Raw genomic sequence first — 19,021 nt, forward strand, 5'->3', positions numbered from 1 at the left:
TGTTTTGGGGCTAAGTTTTGCACTGCCACTGACTGTGCAAATTCATCCACAAACTTTGTCACAGCTTTGTGATGAGTAGTTAATGTAACAAATGATTAAAGGTTGGTAGTTGGCTTTGGTCGACTCTTGTTACTATTGTTGTTTCGTTGTTATCATCAAGCAGCCAGCCAGCTTGTACACTTTCTCATCCTGTAGGTATTGCTGTTGGTTGTTTAATAGGGAATTGAAGTTATTTTTTATTCTTTTCATATGACCTTACACTAAAAGCTTCTGTGTCAGTACTAGGCCTTTCACTGCACACATTATGTACTGAAATTCCTTATCTCCACTTAAACTTGTGTGACCATCCTTGTGAATATTCACTTATAGTCTTGCTTTAGTTCTCTATGAAAATCTTTAGCCTGCTCGATTAGCATCTCCCTAGAAATGCTTACACCTTCATTACATGGGAGCTTAAACCACTTTGTAAGTGCACTGTCTAATTCTGTACTCCTGTCCGGGCACCTTTAAAGTTTTCTGAAACTTTAAACATTTCTGGCTATAACTTTCAGTAAAAAAAAATGAATATAAGAAATCAACAAGCCTGTTAATTAGTCTGATCCCTTATCACTGCTAATACCACTGCCCTGGCGGCAGATCCACCAATTAAAGGCAGCAGATTTGAAATGTGTCAGAGCATGGGAGTTGCTGGATCACAGAGTACTGGATTAGATAGGTACATCCTGTATGAAGATCAGACTGAGAATGACCAGAGAAATACCCAAATTGATAGGTGTGAGTTAAAATAAGAGGCTGAGGGATGCAAGGGGAAAAAGGGGATACTATTATAGCCGTCAAAATAAACCATCAACTGAATAATACTGACAGTGAACAGTTCTTAAAGAAATACAGCACCAGAGTAACTGTTACTGGCCATAACAATAGGCTGGGCAAAAAGCTAGTTATGAAGGATGTTACGTAATACTAGGTAGTACTAATTTAGTGTTAGGGTGGAGGACAACTGGACTAAACTAAGCAATGACACAATCAATGCTGGCCTTTTACAAAGGTTTAAATGGCTACATGATAGCATAGAAAGTTCAGGAGATGGGGCCCCTTGAATGTAGATCTTTGCCCTTGCACTGTACAAATATGTAATTACATGATGAAGAAGTACCGACAAGTGTATACTATGAGATATTTTCCAAAATGGCAGGGTTAGCATGCAGCAAATTTTTTCAGTGGCTACTCCTTTGGTGTAGTTGTTGACTTAGGGCTCAGCCACTAGTCTTCAACTTTAACTCAAATTTTTCTTTCAATGAATCTATAGCCACTCTATGTATCTATTCATTCATTATACTTTGTCATTGTCTCCTGCATTAGCGAGGTAAAGCAAGGACACAGATAAAAGAATGGACCAACCCACCCACATACACACGCACATACATACACATCCACACACAGACATATACATACCTATACATTTCAACGTATACATACATATACATACACAGACATATACATATGTACATAATTCATACTTGCAGCCCTTATTCATTCCCATCACCACCCCACCACACATGAAAAGACAACCCCCTACACCGCATGTTCACGAGGTAGCGCTACGAAAAGACAACAAAGGCCACATTCGTTCACACTCAGTTTCTAGCTGTCATGTATAATGCACTGAAACCACAGCTCCCTTTCCATATCCAGGTCCCACAGAACTTTCCATGGTTTACCCCAGACACTTCACATGCCCTGGTTCAATTAAATGACATCACGTTGACCCCAGTATACCACATCGTTCCAATTCACTCTATTCCTTGCACACCTTTCACCCTCCTACATGTTCAGGCCCCGATCGCTCAAAATCTTTTTCACTCCATCTTTCCATCTCCAATTTGGTCTCCCACTTCTCCTCTTTCCCTCCACCTCTGACACATATATCCTCTGTGTCAATCTTTCCTTACTCATTCTCTTCATGTGACCAAAACATTTCAAAACACCCTCTTCTGTTCTCTCAACCACACTCTTTATATTACCACATATCTCTCTTACCCTTTCATTACTTACTCGATCAAACCGCCTTACACCTCATATTGTCCTCAAACATCTCATTTCCAACACATCCATCCTCCTCCACACAACTCTATCTATAGCCCATGCCTTGCAACCATGTAACATCGTTGGAACCACTATTCCTTCAAACATACCCATTTTTGCTCTTCGAGATAATGTTCTCACCTTCCACACATTTTTTCAATACTCCCAGAACTTTTGCCCCCTCCCAAACCATGTGAATCACTTCCACTTCCATCGTTCCATCTACTGCCAAATCCACTCCCAGATATCTAAAACACTTTACTTCCACAAGTTTTTCTCCATTCAGACTTACCTCCTAATTGACTTGTCCCTCAACCCTACTGTACCTAATAACCTTGCTCTTATTCACATTTACTCTCAGCTTTCTTCTTTCACACACTTTACAAAACCCAGTCACCAGCTTCTGCAGTTTCTCACCCGAATCAGCCACCAGCACTGTATCAACAGCAAAAAACTGACTCACTTCCCAAGCTCTTTCATCTACAACAGACTGCATACTTGCCCCTATCTCCAAAACTCTTGCATTCACTTCCCTAACAATCCCATCCAAGAACAAATTAAACAACCATGGAGACATCACACATCCCTGCCGCAAACCAACATTCATTGAGAACCAATCACTTTCCTCTCTTCCTACTCGTACACATACCTTACATCTTCAATAAAAACTTTTCAATGCTTCGAGCGACTTGCCTTACACAGAGCATCTCTATCAACTCTATCATATACCTTCTCCAGATCCATAAATGCTACATACAAATCCATTTGCTTTTCTAAGGATTTCTCACGTACATTCTTCAAACCAAACACCTGATCAGCATATCCTCTACCACTTCTAAACCCACACTGTTCTTCCCCAATCTGATGCTCTGTACATGCTTTCACTCTCTCAATCAACACCCTCCCATATAATTTCCCAGGAATACTCAACAAACTTACACCTCTGTAATTTGAGCACTCACCTTTATCCCCTCTGCCTTTGTACAATGGAACTATGCATGCATTCCGCCAGTCCTCAGGCACCTCACCATCAGTCATAAATACATTGAATATCCTTACCAACCAGTCAACAACACAGTCACCCCCTTTTTTAATAAATTTCACTGCAATACCATCCAAACCCCCTGCTTTGCCAGCTTTCATCTTCCGCAAAGCTTTTACTACCTCTTCTCTGTTTACCAAATCATTCTCCCTAACCCTCTCACTTCACACACCACCTCGACCAAAACACCCTACATCTGCCACTCTATCATCTAACACATTCGACAAACCTTCACATCACCACTTCTTGTTATTACCTCCCTATCAGCCCCTTTCACTGATGTTCCCATTTGTTCTCTTGTCTTATGCAGTTTATTTACCTCCTTCCAAAGCATCTTTTTATCCTCCCTATAATTTAATGATACTCTCTCACCCCAACTCTCATTTGCCCTCTTTTTCACTACTTGCACCTTTCTCTTGACCTCCTGCCTCCTCCCAATCATTGGCACTAATTCCCTGCAAAACTCGTCCAAATGCCTCTCTCTTCTCTTTCACTAATAATCTTACTTCTTCATCCCACCACTCACTATCCTTTCTAATCTAACCACCTCCCACGCTTCTCATGCCACAAGCATCTTTTGCGCAAGCCATTGCTTCTTCCCTAAATACATCCCATTCTTTCCCCACTCCCCTTACGTCCTTTGCTCTCACCTTTTTCCATTCTGCACTCAAGTCTCTCCTGATACTTCTTCACTCAAGTCTCCTTCCCAAGCTCACTTACTCTTACCACTCTCTTCACCCCAACATTCTCTCTTCTTTTCTGAAAACCTCTACAAATCTTTACCTTTGCCTCCACAAGATAATGATCAGACATCCCTCCAGTTGCACCTCTCAGCACATTAACATCCAAAAGTCTCTCTTTCACATGCCTATCATTAACACATAATCTAATAATGCTCTTTGGCCATCTCTCCTACTTACATATGTATACTTAGGTACATCTCTTTTTAAATGGTATTCCTAATCAACAGTCCTTTTTCAGCACACAAATCTACAAGCTCTTCACCATTTCCATTTACAACACTGAACACCCCATGTACACCAATTACTCCCTCAACTGCCACATTACTCACCTTTGCATTCAAATCACCCATCACTATAACCTGGTCCCGTGCATCGAAACTACTAACACACTCAGCTGCTCCCAAAACACTTGCCTCTCATGATCTTTCTTCTCATGCCCAGGCTCATAGGTACCAATTATGACCCATCTCTCTCCATCCACTTTCAGTTTTACCCATATCAATCTAGAGCTTACTTTCTTTCACTCTATCACATACTCCCACCACTCCTGTTTCAGGAGTAGTGCTACTCCTTCCCTTGCTCTCGTCCTCTCATCAACCCCTGACTTTACTTCCAAAACATTCCCAAACCACTCTATCTATATAAATTGTTTCTTAATTCTCCAGGCATTGCATTAAATGGGCAATGTATTCATGTATATTTGAATAGGGGATAGGGGAGAAAGAATACTTCCTCCGCATTCCTCACATGTCACAGAAGGCGACTAAAGGGGACGGGAGCGGGGGGGCTAGAAACCCTCCCCTCCTTGTATTTTAACTTTCTAAAAGGGGAAACAGAAGAAGAAGTCACGCAGGGAATGTTCATCCTCCTCGAAGGCTCAGATTGGGGTGTCTAAATGTGTGTGGATGTAACCAAGATGAGAAAAAAGGAGAGATAGGTCGTATGTTTGAGGAAAGGAGCCTGGATGTTTTGGCTCTGAGTGAAATGAAGCTCAAGGGTAAAGAGGAAGAGTGGTTTGGGAATGTCTAGGGAGTAAAGTCAGGGGTTGAGAGGACAAGAGCAAGGGAAGGAGTAGCACTACTCCTGAAACAGGAGTGGTGGGAGTATGTGATAGAGTGAAAGAAAGTAAGCTCTAGATTGATATGGGTAAACTGAAAGTGGATGGAGAGAGATGGGTGATTATTGGTGCATATGCACCTGGGAATGGGAAGAAAGATCATGAAAGGCATGTGTTTTGGGAGCAGCTGAGTGAGTGTGTTAGTAGTTTTGATGCACGAGACTGGGTTATAGTGATGGGTGATTTGAATGCAAAGGTGAGTAATGTGGCAGTTCACGGAATGATTGGTGTACATGGGGTGTTCAGTGTTGTAAATGGAAAAGGTGAAGAACTTGTAGATTTATGTGCTGAAAAAGGACTGGTGATTGGGAATACCTGGTTTAAAAAGAGAGATATACATAAGTATATGTAAGTAGGAGAGATGGCCAGACAGCATTATTGGATTATGTGTTAATTGATAGGCATGCGAAAGAGAGACTTTTGGATGTTAATGTGCTGAGAGGTGCAACTGGAGGGATGTCTGATCATTATCTTGTGGAGGCGAAGGTGAAGATATGTAGAGGTTTGCAGAAAAGAAGAGAGAATGTTGGGGTGAAGAGAGTGGTGAAAGTAAGTGATCTTGGGAAGGAGACTTGTGTGAGGAAGTACCAAGAGAGTACAGAATGGAAAAAGGTGAGAACAAAGGACGTAATGGGAGTGGGGAAGGAATGGGATGTATTTAGGGAAGCAGCAATGGCTTGCGCAAAAGATGCTTGTGGCACGAGAAGCGTGGGAGGTGGGCAGATTAGAAAGGGTAGTGAGTGGTGGGATGAAGAAGTAAGATTATTAGTGAAAGAGAAGAGAGAGGCATTTGGACGATTTTTGCAAGGAAGTAATGCAAATGACTGGGAGATTTATAAAAGAAAGGGGAAGGAGGTCAAGAGAAAGGTGCAAGAGGTGAAAAAGAGGGCAAATGAGAGTTGGGGTGAGACAGTATCATCAAATTTTAGGGAGAATAAAAAGATGTTTTGGAAGGAGGTAAATAAAGTGTGTAAGACAAGGGAATCAATGGGAACATCAGTGAAGGGGGCAAATGGGAGGTGATAACAAGTAGTGGTGATGTGAGAAGGAGATGGAGTGAGTATTCTGAAGGTTTGTTGAATGTGTTTGATGATAGAGTGGCAGATATAGGGTGTTTTGGTCAAGGTGGTGTGCAAAGTGAGAGGGTTAGGGAAAATGATTTGGTAAACAGAGAAGAGGTAGTAAAAGCTTTGTGGAAGATGAAAGCCGGCAAGGCAGCAGGTTTGGATGATATTGCAGTGGAATTTATCAAAAAAGGGGGTGACTGTATTCCTGACTGGTTGGTAAGGCTATTTAATGTAGGTATGACTCATGGTGAGGTGCCTGAGGATCAGCGGAATGCTAGCATAGTGCCATTGTACAAAGGCAAAAGGGGATAAAAGCGAGTGCTCAAATTACAGAGGTATAAGTTTGTTGAGTATTCCTGGGAAATCATATGGGAGGGTATTGATTGAGAGGGTGAAAGCATGTACAGAGCATCATATTGGGGAAGAGCAGTGTGGTTTCAGAAGTGGTAGAGGATGTATGGATCAGGTGTTTGCTTTGAAGTATGTATGTGAGAAATACTTAGAAAAGCAAATGTATTTGTATGTAGCATTTATGGATCTGGAGAAGGCATACGACAGAGTTGATAGAGATGCTGTGTGGAAGGTATTAAGAGTATATGGTGTGGGAGGCAAGTTGTTAGAAGCAGTGAAAGGTTTCTATCGAGGATGTAAGGCATGAATACGAGTAGGAAGAGAGGAAAGTGACTGGTTCTCAGTGAATGTTGGTATGTGGCAGGGATGCGTGATGTTTCCATGGTTGTTTAATTTGTTTATGGATGGGGTTGTTAGGGAGGTAAATGCAAGTTTTGGAAAGAGAGCTTGGGAAGTGAGTCAGTTGTTGTTCGCTGATGATACTGCGCTGGAGGCTGATTCGGGTGAGAAATTGCAGAAGCTGGTGACTGAGTTTGGTAAAGTGTGTGAAAGAAAGCTAAGAGTAAATGTGAATAAGAGCAAGGTTATAAGGTACAGTAGGGTTGAGGGACAAGTCAATTGGGAGGTAAGTTTGAATGGAGAAAAACTGGAGGAAAAGAAGTGTTTTAGATATCTGGGAGTGGATTTGGCAGCGGATGGAACCATGGAAGCGGAAGTGAATCATAGGGTGGGGGAGAGGGCAAAAGTTCTGAGAATATTGGAAAATGTGTGGAAGTCGAGAAAGTTATCTTGGAAAGCAAAAATGGGTAAGTTTGAAGAAATAGTGGATCCAAAAATTTTATTGGTTGCGAGGCATGGGCTATAGATAGAGTTGTGCGCAGGAGGGTGGATGTGCTGGAAATGAGATGTTTGAGGACAATGTGTGGTGTGAGGTGGTTTGATCGAGTAAGTAATGTAAGGGTAAGAGAGATGTGTGGAAATAAAAAGAGCGTGGTTGAGAGAGCAGAAGAGGGTGTTTTGAAATGGTTTGGGCACATGGAGAGGATGAGTGAGGAAAGATTAACCAAGAGGATATATGTGTCGGAGGTGGAGGGAACGAGGAGAAGTGGGAGACCAAGTTGGAGGTGGAAAGATGGAGTGAAAAAGATTTTGTGTGATCGGGGCCTGAACATGCAGGAGGGTGAAAGGAGGGCAAGGAATAGAGTGAATTGGATCGATGTGGTATACCGGGGTTGACGTGCTGTCAGTGGATTGAATCAGGGCATGTGAAGCATCTGGGGTAAAACATGGAAAGTTGTGTGGGGCCTGGATGTGGAAAGGGAGCTGTGGTTTCAGGCATTATTGCATGACAGTTAGAGACTGAGTGTGAACGAATGGGGCCTTTGTTGTCTTTTCCTAGTGCTACCTCGCACACATGAGGGGGGAGGGGGATGGTATTCCATGTGTGGCGAGGTGGCGATGGGAATGAATAAAGGCAGACAGTGTGAATTGTGTGCATGGGTATATTTATATGTGTCTGTGTGTGTATATATATGTGTACATTGAGATGTATAGGTATGTATATTTGCGTGTGTGGACGTGTATGTATATACATTGTGTATGGGGGTGGGCTGGGCCATTTCTTTCGTCTGTTTCCTTGCGCTACCTCGCAAACGCGGGAGACCGACAAAGCAAAATAAATATAATAAATAAATAAATATAAAATAAATATTGTGTAATATTGTTTCATTGGATATCAGCAATCATGCTTGATTTAATGTTACTGTATTTTCCTTGCTAGGATGCTTTCAGTTTTAGAACATAGCTCTTTATGCCTTCTATTTGCTGCCAGGAACATGTTATATATGTCTATCTGTCACTGTCAGTCCCATTAACCACCAATCATCCTTGTGACATGCTTCTGTACTTTGTCTGTCTTGCTTATTTCAGTATGCTTTAATGGTGACCATACAACACTACAGTACTCAGTTCTACATCTTATTTATAATGGTACCACACATAAAATATTTTCATTAATTTTCAGTACCTTTTTGCAAATCTTCTCAATATCTTAACACTTATTATCTGCCAACAAAGCATTACATCATCAGTTCCTTATATTCAAGTTGTTCATTTAATATAATTAGCAAATCCCTGACATTTATCTAATTCTCTCTATTTTTCCCTGTAGGGCCTCTTTATATAGGCACTGAAATATTATTTGCCATGATTTATTTGCTCAAATTTCTCCTTGTTAAAGTCCATTAGGTTCAACTTTTTTTGGGTTGACTGATATGGCACAAGTAAAACATGCCCTAATCAAGGCCAATTCAGGTGAAAGAAAAAATGAATCATGGTGTTTGTTGATCCGACTCTTATTGGAAAAAAAATTATGTGAAGAGAGAAACACAATGGGAGGAGAATTCCACAGATTACATATTCAAGGGATGAAGGAGGCATCATCACAGTCAATTTCTGAAAGGCCTGTTTCAAGTTATATATAACATTCAAATCTCAATGAAGTTTTTCCTTTTCTTCTTTACTTATTCTTATATCAACATTTTTCTATGCTGAAGGCTCCAGTCAGACAAAACTCCACATCAAGGCTGGACCTTAATAGAAATACAGAGAGAATTATGAAATGGAAAAAGAAAAGACAAGGGAAAGTATTTTTGAATTTTTGAGAGAGTGAAAAGCCTGTCTTTTGAAATGTGCCAGGTCATAGTTATTGGAAAAGACGTGAGAGGGTAGAGTATTCCAAAGTTTTGACGTGTAGGGAAAAAAGCAGGTATTGAAATGGCCCACCCTTCAATTGCTGATGGTCAAACAATAATCATGTGATGCAGCAGCTTGCAAAGTATTGCTTGGTCTATCTAGTAATGTGGCACACAAAGAGCCAGCTTTCAAGAACAAAAACAAAACTAATACTTACAGAAGTGAACTACATTGCAGCATAGGGCAAGGGGGTCAAGTTTGGAAGTTAGCCTAGGACAGTTTATACAGCAGATCACTTTTGACTCAACTCTGTCAAGTAAGGATGCAGAGCTAGAACCATCCCAAATGTGAAAGCAGTACTCCATAAGGGATGAATAAATCCCTTGTATAAATGGAGCAACAATGATTCAGAAGAGAAATTTTGACATCTAAACAGGACATCCAGTTTCTTAGAGGCAGACTTAGCTTTTCCTGTACTGTGGGGTTTCCTTGAAAGAGTGGATTTTACAGTAATGCAAGTATGTTCACTGAGTCAAGAGATGGAATTACAGAACTGTCAAAGGAGAGACTAGAGTTGTGAGGAGTTTTCAACAGAGAGATGGTTAGAAACTGAGTCTTGAAGGCATTAAACTTAAGATTTGTTTACCCCATTGAGATATCCTGTCCAAGTCTGAGTTTACTGAGGAGTCTGTGTTAAGACAAGATGCAGATTGAGTGAGAGAAGGAGCAAAGTTGAAGGATGTGGATGAATGAAGGTTACATTGTCAGTGTATGAGTGCATGGGACTATATGTGGAGAAGAGGAAATCATTGAAAAATAGGAGAAAATTGTGAGACAGGACACCACTGCTGACAGAGAAAAGGGGGAGGCTGATCCATCAGCAATCGGCTTGAGAGGAAGCTAGATATGAAGAAGCAAAGTGAGGGAGGAAAGCCAAAAGAGGGGAGCCACACCCTGCAAATAGCCTTAGATATGTCAAGGGCAACTACACATGACCCCCCAAAATCTTTCAGGGATGATGACTCGACATTATTAAGACAGGAAAGAATATCACCAGTGGATCTCGCCTTACAGAAGCCATACTGGTGATTACAGAGAAGACTGTGATTTTTGAGGTGTTTAAGGATATGGTTGTTGAGGATAGATTAAAAAACTTTGAAAATGGTAGATGTCAAAGCAAAAGGAAGATAGTTAGAGAGGTCAGAACAGTCATCGTTCTTAGAGATGGAACGTAACAATGCATGCGTTCAAGGAAAAGTTTTGGTTTTTAAAGAGAAACAGAACAGATGAGCAAGCATAGGTACAAGTTCAGAGGCACACTCTTTCAGTACATGGGGATGGAAGCCATCAGGACCACAAGCCTTGCTTATGTCCTGAGAAAGAAGTGCTTTTTGGACAGTCTCAAAATAGATTACAGGAAGGGGCATAGGATTAGTAAGAGGAGCATCAGAGGGCGAAGGAATGTTGGAGTCATCCGAGGTGGAGTTAGAGGAGAAACGGGAACCAAAGAAAGTTGCTTTGTCTATGGGAGAAACAGCTACAGTAACATCAGAGTGGAAAAGTGAAGGGAAGGGAGAGTGACAGAAGTTGTTAGAGATGCCCTAAGCAAAAGACCAGAAAGATCATTGGATAATGAGGAGAGGTTATCACACTTCCTTTGAATAGGGGAATGCTTCACCTCAGGGATAATGTATTTAGTGTGACTCGTGTTTGTCTAGAGAGTGTACTTTTAAATGGGTGTACATCTGGCAAGTAAGAGTTTAAGACTGAGTTGGGAGGTTTGATGCTGAGTGCTTGCCAAGTTATTTCAGAACATATTTTGTCAGTCATATCTGTTGGGGATGAGAGGATCTGTGAGTAGAGGTTACTTGAGGGCTGGTGGTAAAACACATAGTGGTTAGGGTCAGAGGGATCTAGTGATACTCCATAGAACTGGATGCCAAGCATGTTAAAGTGGGACTGTACGGGAAAGATCTTTGTTTCATTGAATAGGTGTTGAGTGTTTATGGTTGCTAAGCAGCTGATGAAAATTATGAAAGCCCTATTTTGTGTAGCTTTCAGCTCTGTTATATTTTCTTTTGACAGGGTGAAAATTCAGGCAAATGACACAAAGTTTGAAGTGAAGTGAATGAATTGTTTGTAGAGGATGTTTAGGGATTCTTTTTCTTGTCCAAACCTGGTGCTAGTTAATGTTCTGATGGTATTTATAAGTACATGTTGCTTTGCAGGGAATGAATGCCAGGGAGGTGTCATATGTGATGCCTAGAATGGATGGTGTTTTGTTTAGTAAGTGACAGCCCATTCAGGTTTACTGCAAGGTGTGAGTTGGATTTGTGTCTGTTTGGGGTACAAGTGACTTAAGAATACTGTGGAGATGCAGACAATCTGTTCTAGGTGAGCCACTGTTTCAACTGTGTAATGTTGTGCTGCATGTTTGTTGTTGCTACTATGGTGCCAGGGTATTGAGATGTGATTGTGAGTTCATGTGCATATATAAGGATCTTCATGATAAGGTTTTGCCTGAAGTAATGGGAGGTTGTCAAGGAAGAGTTCTAAAAGAGTTAGAGAAAGACCTGCTCCTAGGGAAACTCCAGGGTAGAGTTTGACATTTTTGAGGTGAAGACACTGCGAGTTACTCTGGCATGGCAGTCAGCTATGAAACCAGCCAACCACTTTTTGACATTGTTGGTGACAACCACTTTTTGACATTATTGGGAATGTTGGTGACAATCACTTTTTGGCATTGTTGGGAATGTTGGTGACAACCACTTTTTGACATTGTTGGGAATGCTGGTGAATCCCTTTTTGACATTAATGGGAATGTTGGTGACAACCACTTTTTGACACTGTTGGGAACATTGGTGACAAGAATTTTGGTGTGTGGTTGTGTCAAGGGATAGTGCCATGCACTTTACTGATGTCTAATTGCCAATATTAATGTGCACAAGGGGGCTTGTGGTTGGTTGAATCCATCTACAATATGTTGCGTGAGCCCAGTGTGTAGTGTGGTGTTACAGTATTAGAGTCTAAAGAGGAAGAGAGTGGGATGTTTAGTTAGATTCTGCTGTTATATTTTCCACTAGAATGGGGCAATGAACACATTGACCCTGGTAATTCATATTGTTCCAATTCACTCTATTCCTTGGTAGGAGGAACAGTTGTGTGGTTTGGGGGTTTTAGTGCTTAGTGCTTTAGTGCTTAGTGCTTGGATTGCAAATGGGCCACTGTGTTTTATAAGAAAGTTCAATATGCAAAAGAGTTCCTTAAGGTTTTAATTACATTGCTTGTATTACTGGAAGTGAAGAAAGGGTGGACAGTTATTTCTGGATGAACTTTAAGTTTTTTAAAACATTCCTGTCTATGGGTGCGGTTGGTATGTGGCTTATTCTCAAGTAGTATATCATGAGAATGCTTGGGTGTTCTTTAGGAAAGGGGATTTCACTGGAATGGGTTAAGAGTGTTTCATGAGTGGGGGGCTGGACTGGTGTGATACGAGTGGAATTTCTTTAATGTGTCCAAGAGTTAGTTGCTGTGGGTCTTGGATTCAATTTGTTGAGGACAGAGCACCAGTTTACAGTTTGTCTTTCAGTGATTCTATTAGTGATTGTGTTGTTTAAAGTTGGCATTTTTTTGACTTTTGCTTTTATTTTCTTATTCACTTATATATCAAGAATATATTAAGAATATATGGTGTGGGAGGCAAGTTGTTAGAAGCAGTGAAAAGTTTTTATCGAGGATGTAAGGCATGTGTACGTGTAGGAAGAGAGGAAAGTGATTGGTTCTCAGTGAATGTAGGTTTGCGGCAGGGGTGTGTGATGTCTCCATGGTTGTTTAATTTGTTTATGGATGGGGTTGTTAGGGAGGTAAATGCAAGAGTCCTGGAAAGAGGGGCAAGTATGAAGTCTGTTGGGGATGAGAGAGCTTGGGAAGTGAGTCAGTTGTTGTTCGCTGATGATACAGCGCTGGTGGCTGATTCATGTGAGAAACTGCAGAAGCTGGTGACTGAGTTTGGTAAAGTGTGTGGAAGAAGAAAGTTAAGAGTAAATGTGAATAAGAGCAAGGTTATTAGGTACAGTAGGGTTGAGGGTCAAGTCAGTTGGGAGGTGAGTTTGAATGGAGAAAAACTGGAGGAAGTGAAGTGTTTTAGATATCTGGGAGTGGATCTGTCAGCGGATGGAACCATGGAAGCGGAAGTGGATCATAGGGTGGGGGAGGGGGCGAAAATTTTGGGAGCCTTGAAAAATGTGTGGAAGTCGAGAACATTATCTCGGAAAGCAAAAATGGGTATGTTTGAAGGAATAGTGGTTCCAACAATGTTGTATGGTTGCGAGGCGTGGGCTATGGATAGAGTTGTGCGCAGGAGGATGGATGTGCTGGAAATGAGATGTTTGACGACAATGTGTGGTGTGAGGTGGTTTGATCGAGTAAGTAACGTAAGGGTAAGAGAGATGTGTGGAAATAAAAAGAGCGTGGTTGAGAGAGCAGAAGAGGGTGTTTTGAAATGGTTTGGGCACATGGAGAGAATGAGTGAGGAAAGATTGACCAAGAGGATATATGTGTCGGAGGTGGAGGGAACGAGGAGAAGAGGGAGACCAAATTGGAGGTGGAAAGATGGAGTGAAAAAGATTTTGTGTGATCGGGGCCTGAACATGCAGGAGGGTGAAAGGAGGGCAAGGAATAGAGTGAATTGGAGCGATGTGGTATACAGGGTTTGACGTGCTGTCAGTGGATTGAATCAAGGCATGTGAAGCGTCTGGGGTAAACCATGGAAAGCTGTGTAGGTATGTATATTTGCGTGTGTGGACGTGTGTATGTACATGTGTATGGGGGGGGGGTTGGGCCATTTCTTTCGTCTGTTTCCTTGCGCTACCTCGCAAACGCGGGAGACAGCGACAAAAAAAAAAAAAAAAAAAAAAAAAAAAAAAAAAAAAAATATCATGCTTAATGATGAAGTCTCTGACGATGGCAGTGGTGTTATTTTCTTAAAATGTATAACTAATAACATTTCCCAAAATTTAGGTAAAATAATAAAATACGTATCTAACTTACCTTTCAGTGACTTGTGTTGTGCCATCAAATCTAAGGTATTTGTGGCCCCGAAGTATTGTATACTGCTCTAAGATATTAAGAAGTATAACAAACTGTGAAAATATCAATACACGGGCCCCTGAAAAATAAAATAATAAAAGAAAAATGATTTGTTTACATATAAATACACATTAATCTTCAATCACACAAATTTTCTCTTTAATATGCAAAAGCATGAATTTTTGAAAAATAAAGATAAAAGTATACATGAAAAACAGACAGTAACTATCTATGTATGATCACATACAACAAGATTTTGCCTTGAGGCAAGGCCAATGTGTGGCATTCACTATCTCTGTTGCTCATTATGGAATACTTTTATTCTCTACTAACACAGACAGTGCACAATTGTCAATCTTTGTTCATATAGAACTATCTTCACTTGCAGGTTTCAGCACTCACTCCTTACAAGGTTTTCATTCAGTTGGATGAAGCACTACAGACAAACATTCTTGCTCGGCTCTAAAATACTTTTTGTTTGATATTCTTTATATTTCTTCTATTATAATTTGTCGCTGTCTCCTGCGTTAGCAAGGTAGCGCACAGAAACAGACAAAAAAATGGCCCACCCACCCACCTACACATGTATATACATACACGTCTGCACATGCACATATACATCCCTATACATCTCAATGTATACATACATATATATACACACACACAGACATATACATATATACACATGTACATAATTCATCCCTAGGGATAGGGGTGAAAGAATACTTCCCACGCATTCCTCGCGTGTCGTAGAAGGCGACTAGAGGGGATGGGAGCGGGGGGCCAGAAATCCTCCCCTCCTTGTATTTTTTAACTTTCTAAAATGGGAAACAGAAGAAGGAGTCACACGGGGAGTGCTCATCTCCTCGAAGGCTCAGACTGGGGTGTCTAAATGTGTGTGGATGTAACCAAGATGTGAAAAAAGGAGAGATAGGTAGTATGTTTGAGGAAAGGAACCTGGATGTTTTGGCTCTGAGTGAAATGAAGCTCAAGGGTAAAGGGGAAGAGTGGTTTGGGAATGTCTTGGGAGTAAAGTCAGGGGTTAGCGAGAGGATAAGAGCAAGGGAAGGAGTAGCACTACTCCTGAAACAGGAGTTGTGGGAGTATGTGATAGAATGTAAGAAAGTAAATTCTCGATTAATATGGGTAAAACTGAAAGTTGATGGAGAGAGATGGGTGATTATTGGTGCATATGCACCTGGGCATGAGAAGAAAGATCATGAGAGGCAAGTGTTTTGGGAGCAGCTGAATGAGTGTGTTAATGGTTTTGATGCATGAGACCGGGTTATAGTGATGGGTGATTTGAATGCAAAGGTGAGTAATGTGGCAGCTGAGGGAATAATTGGTATACATGGGGTGTTCAGTGTTGTATGGAAATGGTGAAGAGCTTGTAGATTTATGTGCTGAAAAAGGAATGGTGATTGGGAATACCTGGTTTAAAAAGCGAGATATACATAAGTATACGTATGTAAGTAGGAGAGATGGCCAGAGAGCGTTATTGGATTACGTGTTAATTGATAGGCGCGCGAAAGAGAGACTTTTGGATGTTAATGTGCTGAGAGGTGCAACTGGAGGGATGTCTGATCATTATCTTGTGGAGGCTAAGGTGAAGATTTGTATGGGTTTTCAGAAAAGAAGAGTGAATGTTGGGGTGAAGAGGGTGGTGAGAGTGAGCGAGCTTGGGAAGGAGACTTGTGTGAGGAAGTACCAGGAGAGACTGAGTACAGAATGGAAAAAGGTGAGAACAATGGAAGTAAGGGGAGTGGGGGAGGAATGGGATGTATTTAGGGAATCAGTGATGGATTGCGCAAAAGATGCTAGTGGCATGAGAAGAGTGGGAGGTGGGTTGATTAGAAAGGGTAGTGAGTGGTGGGATGAAGAAGTAAGATTATTAGTGAAAGAGAAGAGAGAGGCATTTGGACGATTTTTGCAGGGAAAAAATGCAATTAAGTGGGATATGTATAAAAGAAAGAGACAGGAGGTCAAGAGAAAGGTGCAAGAGGTGAAAAAGAGGGCAAATGAGAGTTGGGGTGAGAGAGTATCATTAAATTTTAGGGAGAATAAAAAGTGGATCATAGGGTGGGGGAGGGGGTGAAAATTTTGGGAGCCTTGAAAAATGTGTGGAAGTCGAGAACATTATCTCGGAAAGCAAAAATGGGTATGTTTGAAGGAATAGTGGTTCCAACAATGTTGTATGGTTGCGAGGCGTGGGCTATGGATAGAGTTGTGCGCAGGAGGATGGATGTGCTGGAAATGAGATGTTTGAGGACAATGTGTGGTGTGAGGTGGTTTGATCGAGTAAGTAACGTAAGGGTAAGAGAGATGTGTGGAAATAAAAAGAGCGTGGTTGAGAGAGCAGAAGAGGGTGTTTTAAAATGGTTTGGGCACATGGAGAGAATGAGTGAGGAAAGATTGACCAAGAGGATATATGAGTCGGAGGTGGAGGGAACGAGGAGAAGAGGGAGACCAAATTGGAGGTGGAAAGATGGAGTGAAAAAGATTTTGTGTGATCGGGGCCTGAACATGCAGGAGGGTGAAAGGAGGGCAAGGAATAGAGTGAATTGGAGCGATGTGGTATACAGGGGTTGACGTGCTGTCAGTGGATTGAATCAAGGCATGTGAAGCGTCTGGGGTAAACCATGGAAAGCTGTGTAGGTATGTATATTTGCGTGTGTGGACGTGTGTATGTACATGTGTATGGGGGGGGGGGGTTTGGGCCATTTCTTTCGTCTGTTTCCTTGCGCTACCTCGCAAACGCGGGAGACAGCGACAAAGTATAAAAAAAAAAGAAAAAAAAAAAAAAAAAAGATGTTCTGGAAGGAGGTAAATAAAGTGCGTAAGACAAGGGAGCAAATGGGAACTTCAGTGAAGGGCGCAAATGGGGAGGTGATAACAAGTAGTGGTGATGTGAGAAGGAGATGGATTGAATATTTTGAAGATTTGTTGAATGTGTTTGATGATAGAGTGGCAGATATAGGGTGTTTTGGTCGAGGTGGTGTGCAAAGTGAGAGGGTTAGGGAAAATGATTTGGTAAACAGAGAAGAGGTAGTAAAAGCTTTGCGGAAGATGAAAGCCAGCAAGGCAGCAGGTTTGGATGGTATTGCAGTGGAATTTATTAAAAAAGGGGTGACTGTATTATTGACTGGTTGGTAAGGTTATTTAATGTATGTATGACTCATGGTGAGGTGCCTGAGGATTGGCGGAATGCGTGCATAGTGCCATTGTACATAGGCAAAGGGGATAAGAGTGAGTGCTCAAATTACAGAGGTATAAGTTTGTTGAGTATTCCTGGTAAATTATATGGGAGGGTATTGATTGAGAAAGGTGAAGGCATGTACAGAGCATCAGATTGGGGAAGAGCAGTGTGGTTTCAGAAGTGGTAGAGGATGTGTGGATCAGGTGTTTGCTTTGAAGAATGTATGTGAGAAATACTTAGAAAAGCAAATGGATTTGTATGTAGCATTTATGGATCTGGAGAAGGCATATGACAGAGATGCTCTGTGGTAGGTATTAAGAATATATGGTGTGGGAGGCAAGTTGTTAGAAGCAGTGAAAACTTTTTATCGAGGATGTAAGGCATGTGCACGTGTAGGAAGAGAGGAAGGTGAATGCAATGTTCTCAGTGAATGTAGGTTTGCGGCAGGGGTGTGTGATGTCTCCATGGTTGTTTAATTTGTTTATGGATGGGGTTGTTAGGGAGGTGAATGCAAGAGTTTTGGAAAGAGGGGCAAGTATGAAGTCTGTTGGGGATGAGAGAGCTTGGGAAGTGAGTCAGTTGTTGTTCGCTGATGATACAGCGCTGGTGGCTGATTCATGTGAGAAACTGCAGAAGCTGGTGACTGAGTTTGGTAAAGTGTGTGAAAGAAGAAAGTTAAGAGTAAATGTGAATAAGAGCAAGGTAATTTGGTACAGTAGGGTTGAGGGTCAAGTCAATTGGGAGGTAAGTTTGAATGGAGAAAAACTGGAGGAAGTGAAGTGTTTTAGATATCTGGGAGTGGATCTGGCAGTGGATGGAACCATGGAAGCGGAAGTGGATCATAGGGTGGGGGAGGGGGCAAAAATCCTGGGAGCCTTGAAGAATGTGTGGAAGTCGAGAACATTATCTCGGAAAGCAAAAATGGGTATGTTTGAAGGAATAGTGGTTCCAACAATGTTGTATGGTTGCAAGGCGTGGGATATGGATAGAGTTGTGCGCAGGAGGATGGATGTGCTGGAAATGAGATGTTTGAGGACAATGTGTGGAAATAAAAAGAGCGTGGTTGAGAGAGCAGAAGAGGGTGTTTTGAAATGGTTTGGGCACATGGAGAGATTGAGTGAGGAAAGATTGACCAAGAGGATATATGTGTCGGAGGTGGAGGGAACAAGGAGAAGTGGGAGACCCAATTGGAGGTGGAAAGATGGAGTGAAAAAGATTTTGTGTGATTGGGGCCTGAACATGCAGGAGGGTGAAAGGAGGGCAAGGAATAGAGTGAATTGGATTGATGTGGTATACCGGGGTTGACGTGCTGTCAGTGGATTGAATCAGGGCATGTGAAGCATCTGGGGTAAACCATGGAAAGCTGTGTAGGTATGTATATTTGCGTGTGTGGACGTATGTATATACATGTGTATGGGGTGGGTTGGGCCATTTCTTTCGTATGTTTCCTTGCGCTACCTCGCAAACGCGGGAGACAACGGAAAAAAAAAAACATAATTCATACTGTCTGCCCTTATTCATTCCTGTCGCCACCCAGCCACACATGAAATAACAACCCCCTCCTCCCACATGTGCACCAGGTGGCACTAGGAAAAGACAACAGTCAACACTCAGTCTCTAGCTGTCATGTATAATGCA

At 41.7% G+C, this 19,021-nt stretch overlaps 1 protein-coding gene across 5 annotated transcripts in view; it reads right to left on the bottom strand.

The window, feature by feature from the left end:
• The window catches only part of LOC139745716 (SWI/SNF-related matrix-associated actin-dependent regulator of chromatin subfamily A containing DEAD/H box 1 homolog), a 249,393-nt gene that overhangs the window by 49,605 nt on the left and 180,767 nt on the right, over nt 1–19,021 (bottom strand). For all 5 annotated transcript variants that reach the window (XM_071656185.1, XM_071656206.1, XM_071656196.1 and 2 more), the window contains one exon: nt 14,149–14,266. In XM_071656185.1, the coding sequence (XP_071512286.1) occupies nt 14,149–14,266 (118 nt within the window). The remainder of the gene's footprint in view (nt 1–14,148; nt 14,267–19,021) is intronic.

The sequence above is a fragment of the Panulirus ornatus genome, chromosome 4 (genome assembly GCF_036320965.1).
Source record: "Panulirus ornatus isolate Po-2019 chromosome 4, ASM3632096v1, whole genome shotgun sequence".
Classification (NCBI taxonomy): domain Eukaryota; kingdom Metazoa; phylum Arthropoda; class Malacostraca; order Decapoda; family Palinuridae; genus Panulirus; species Panulirus ornatus.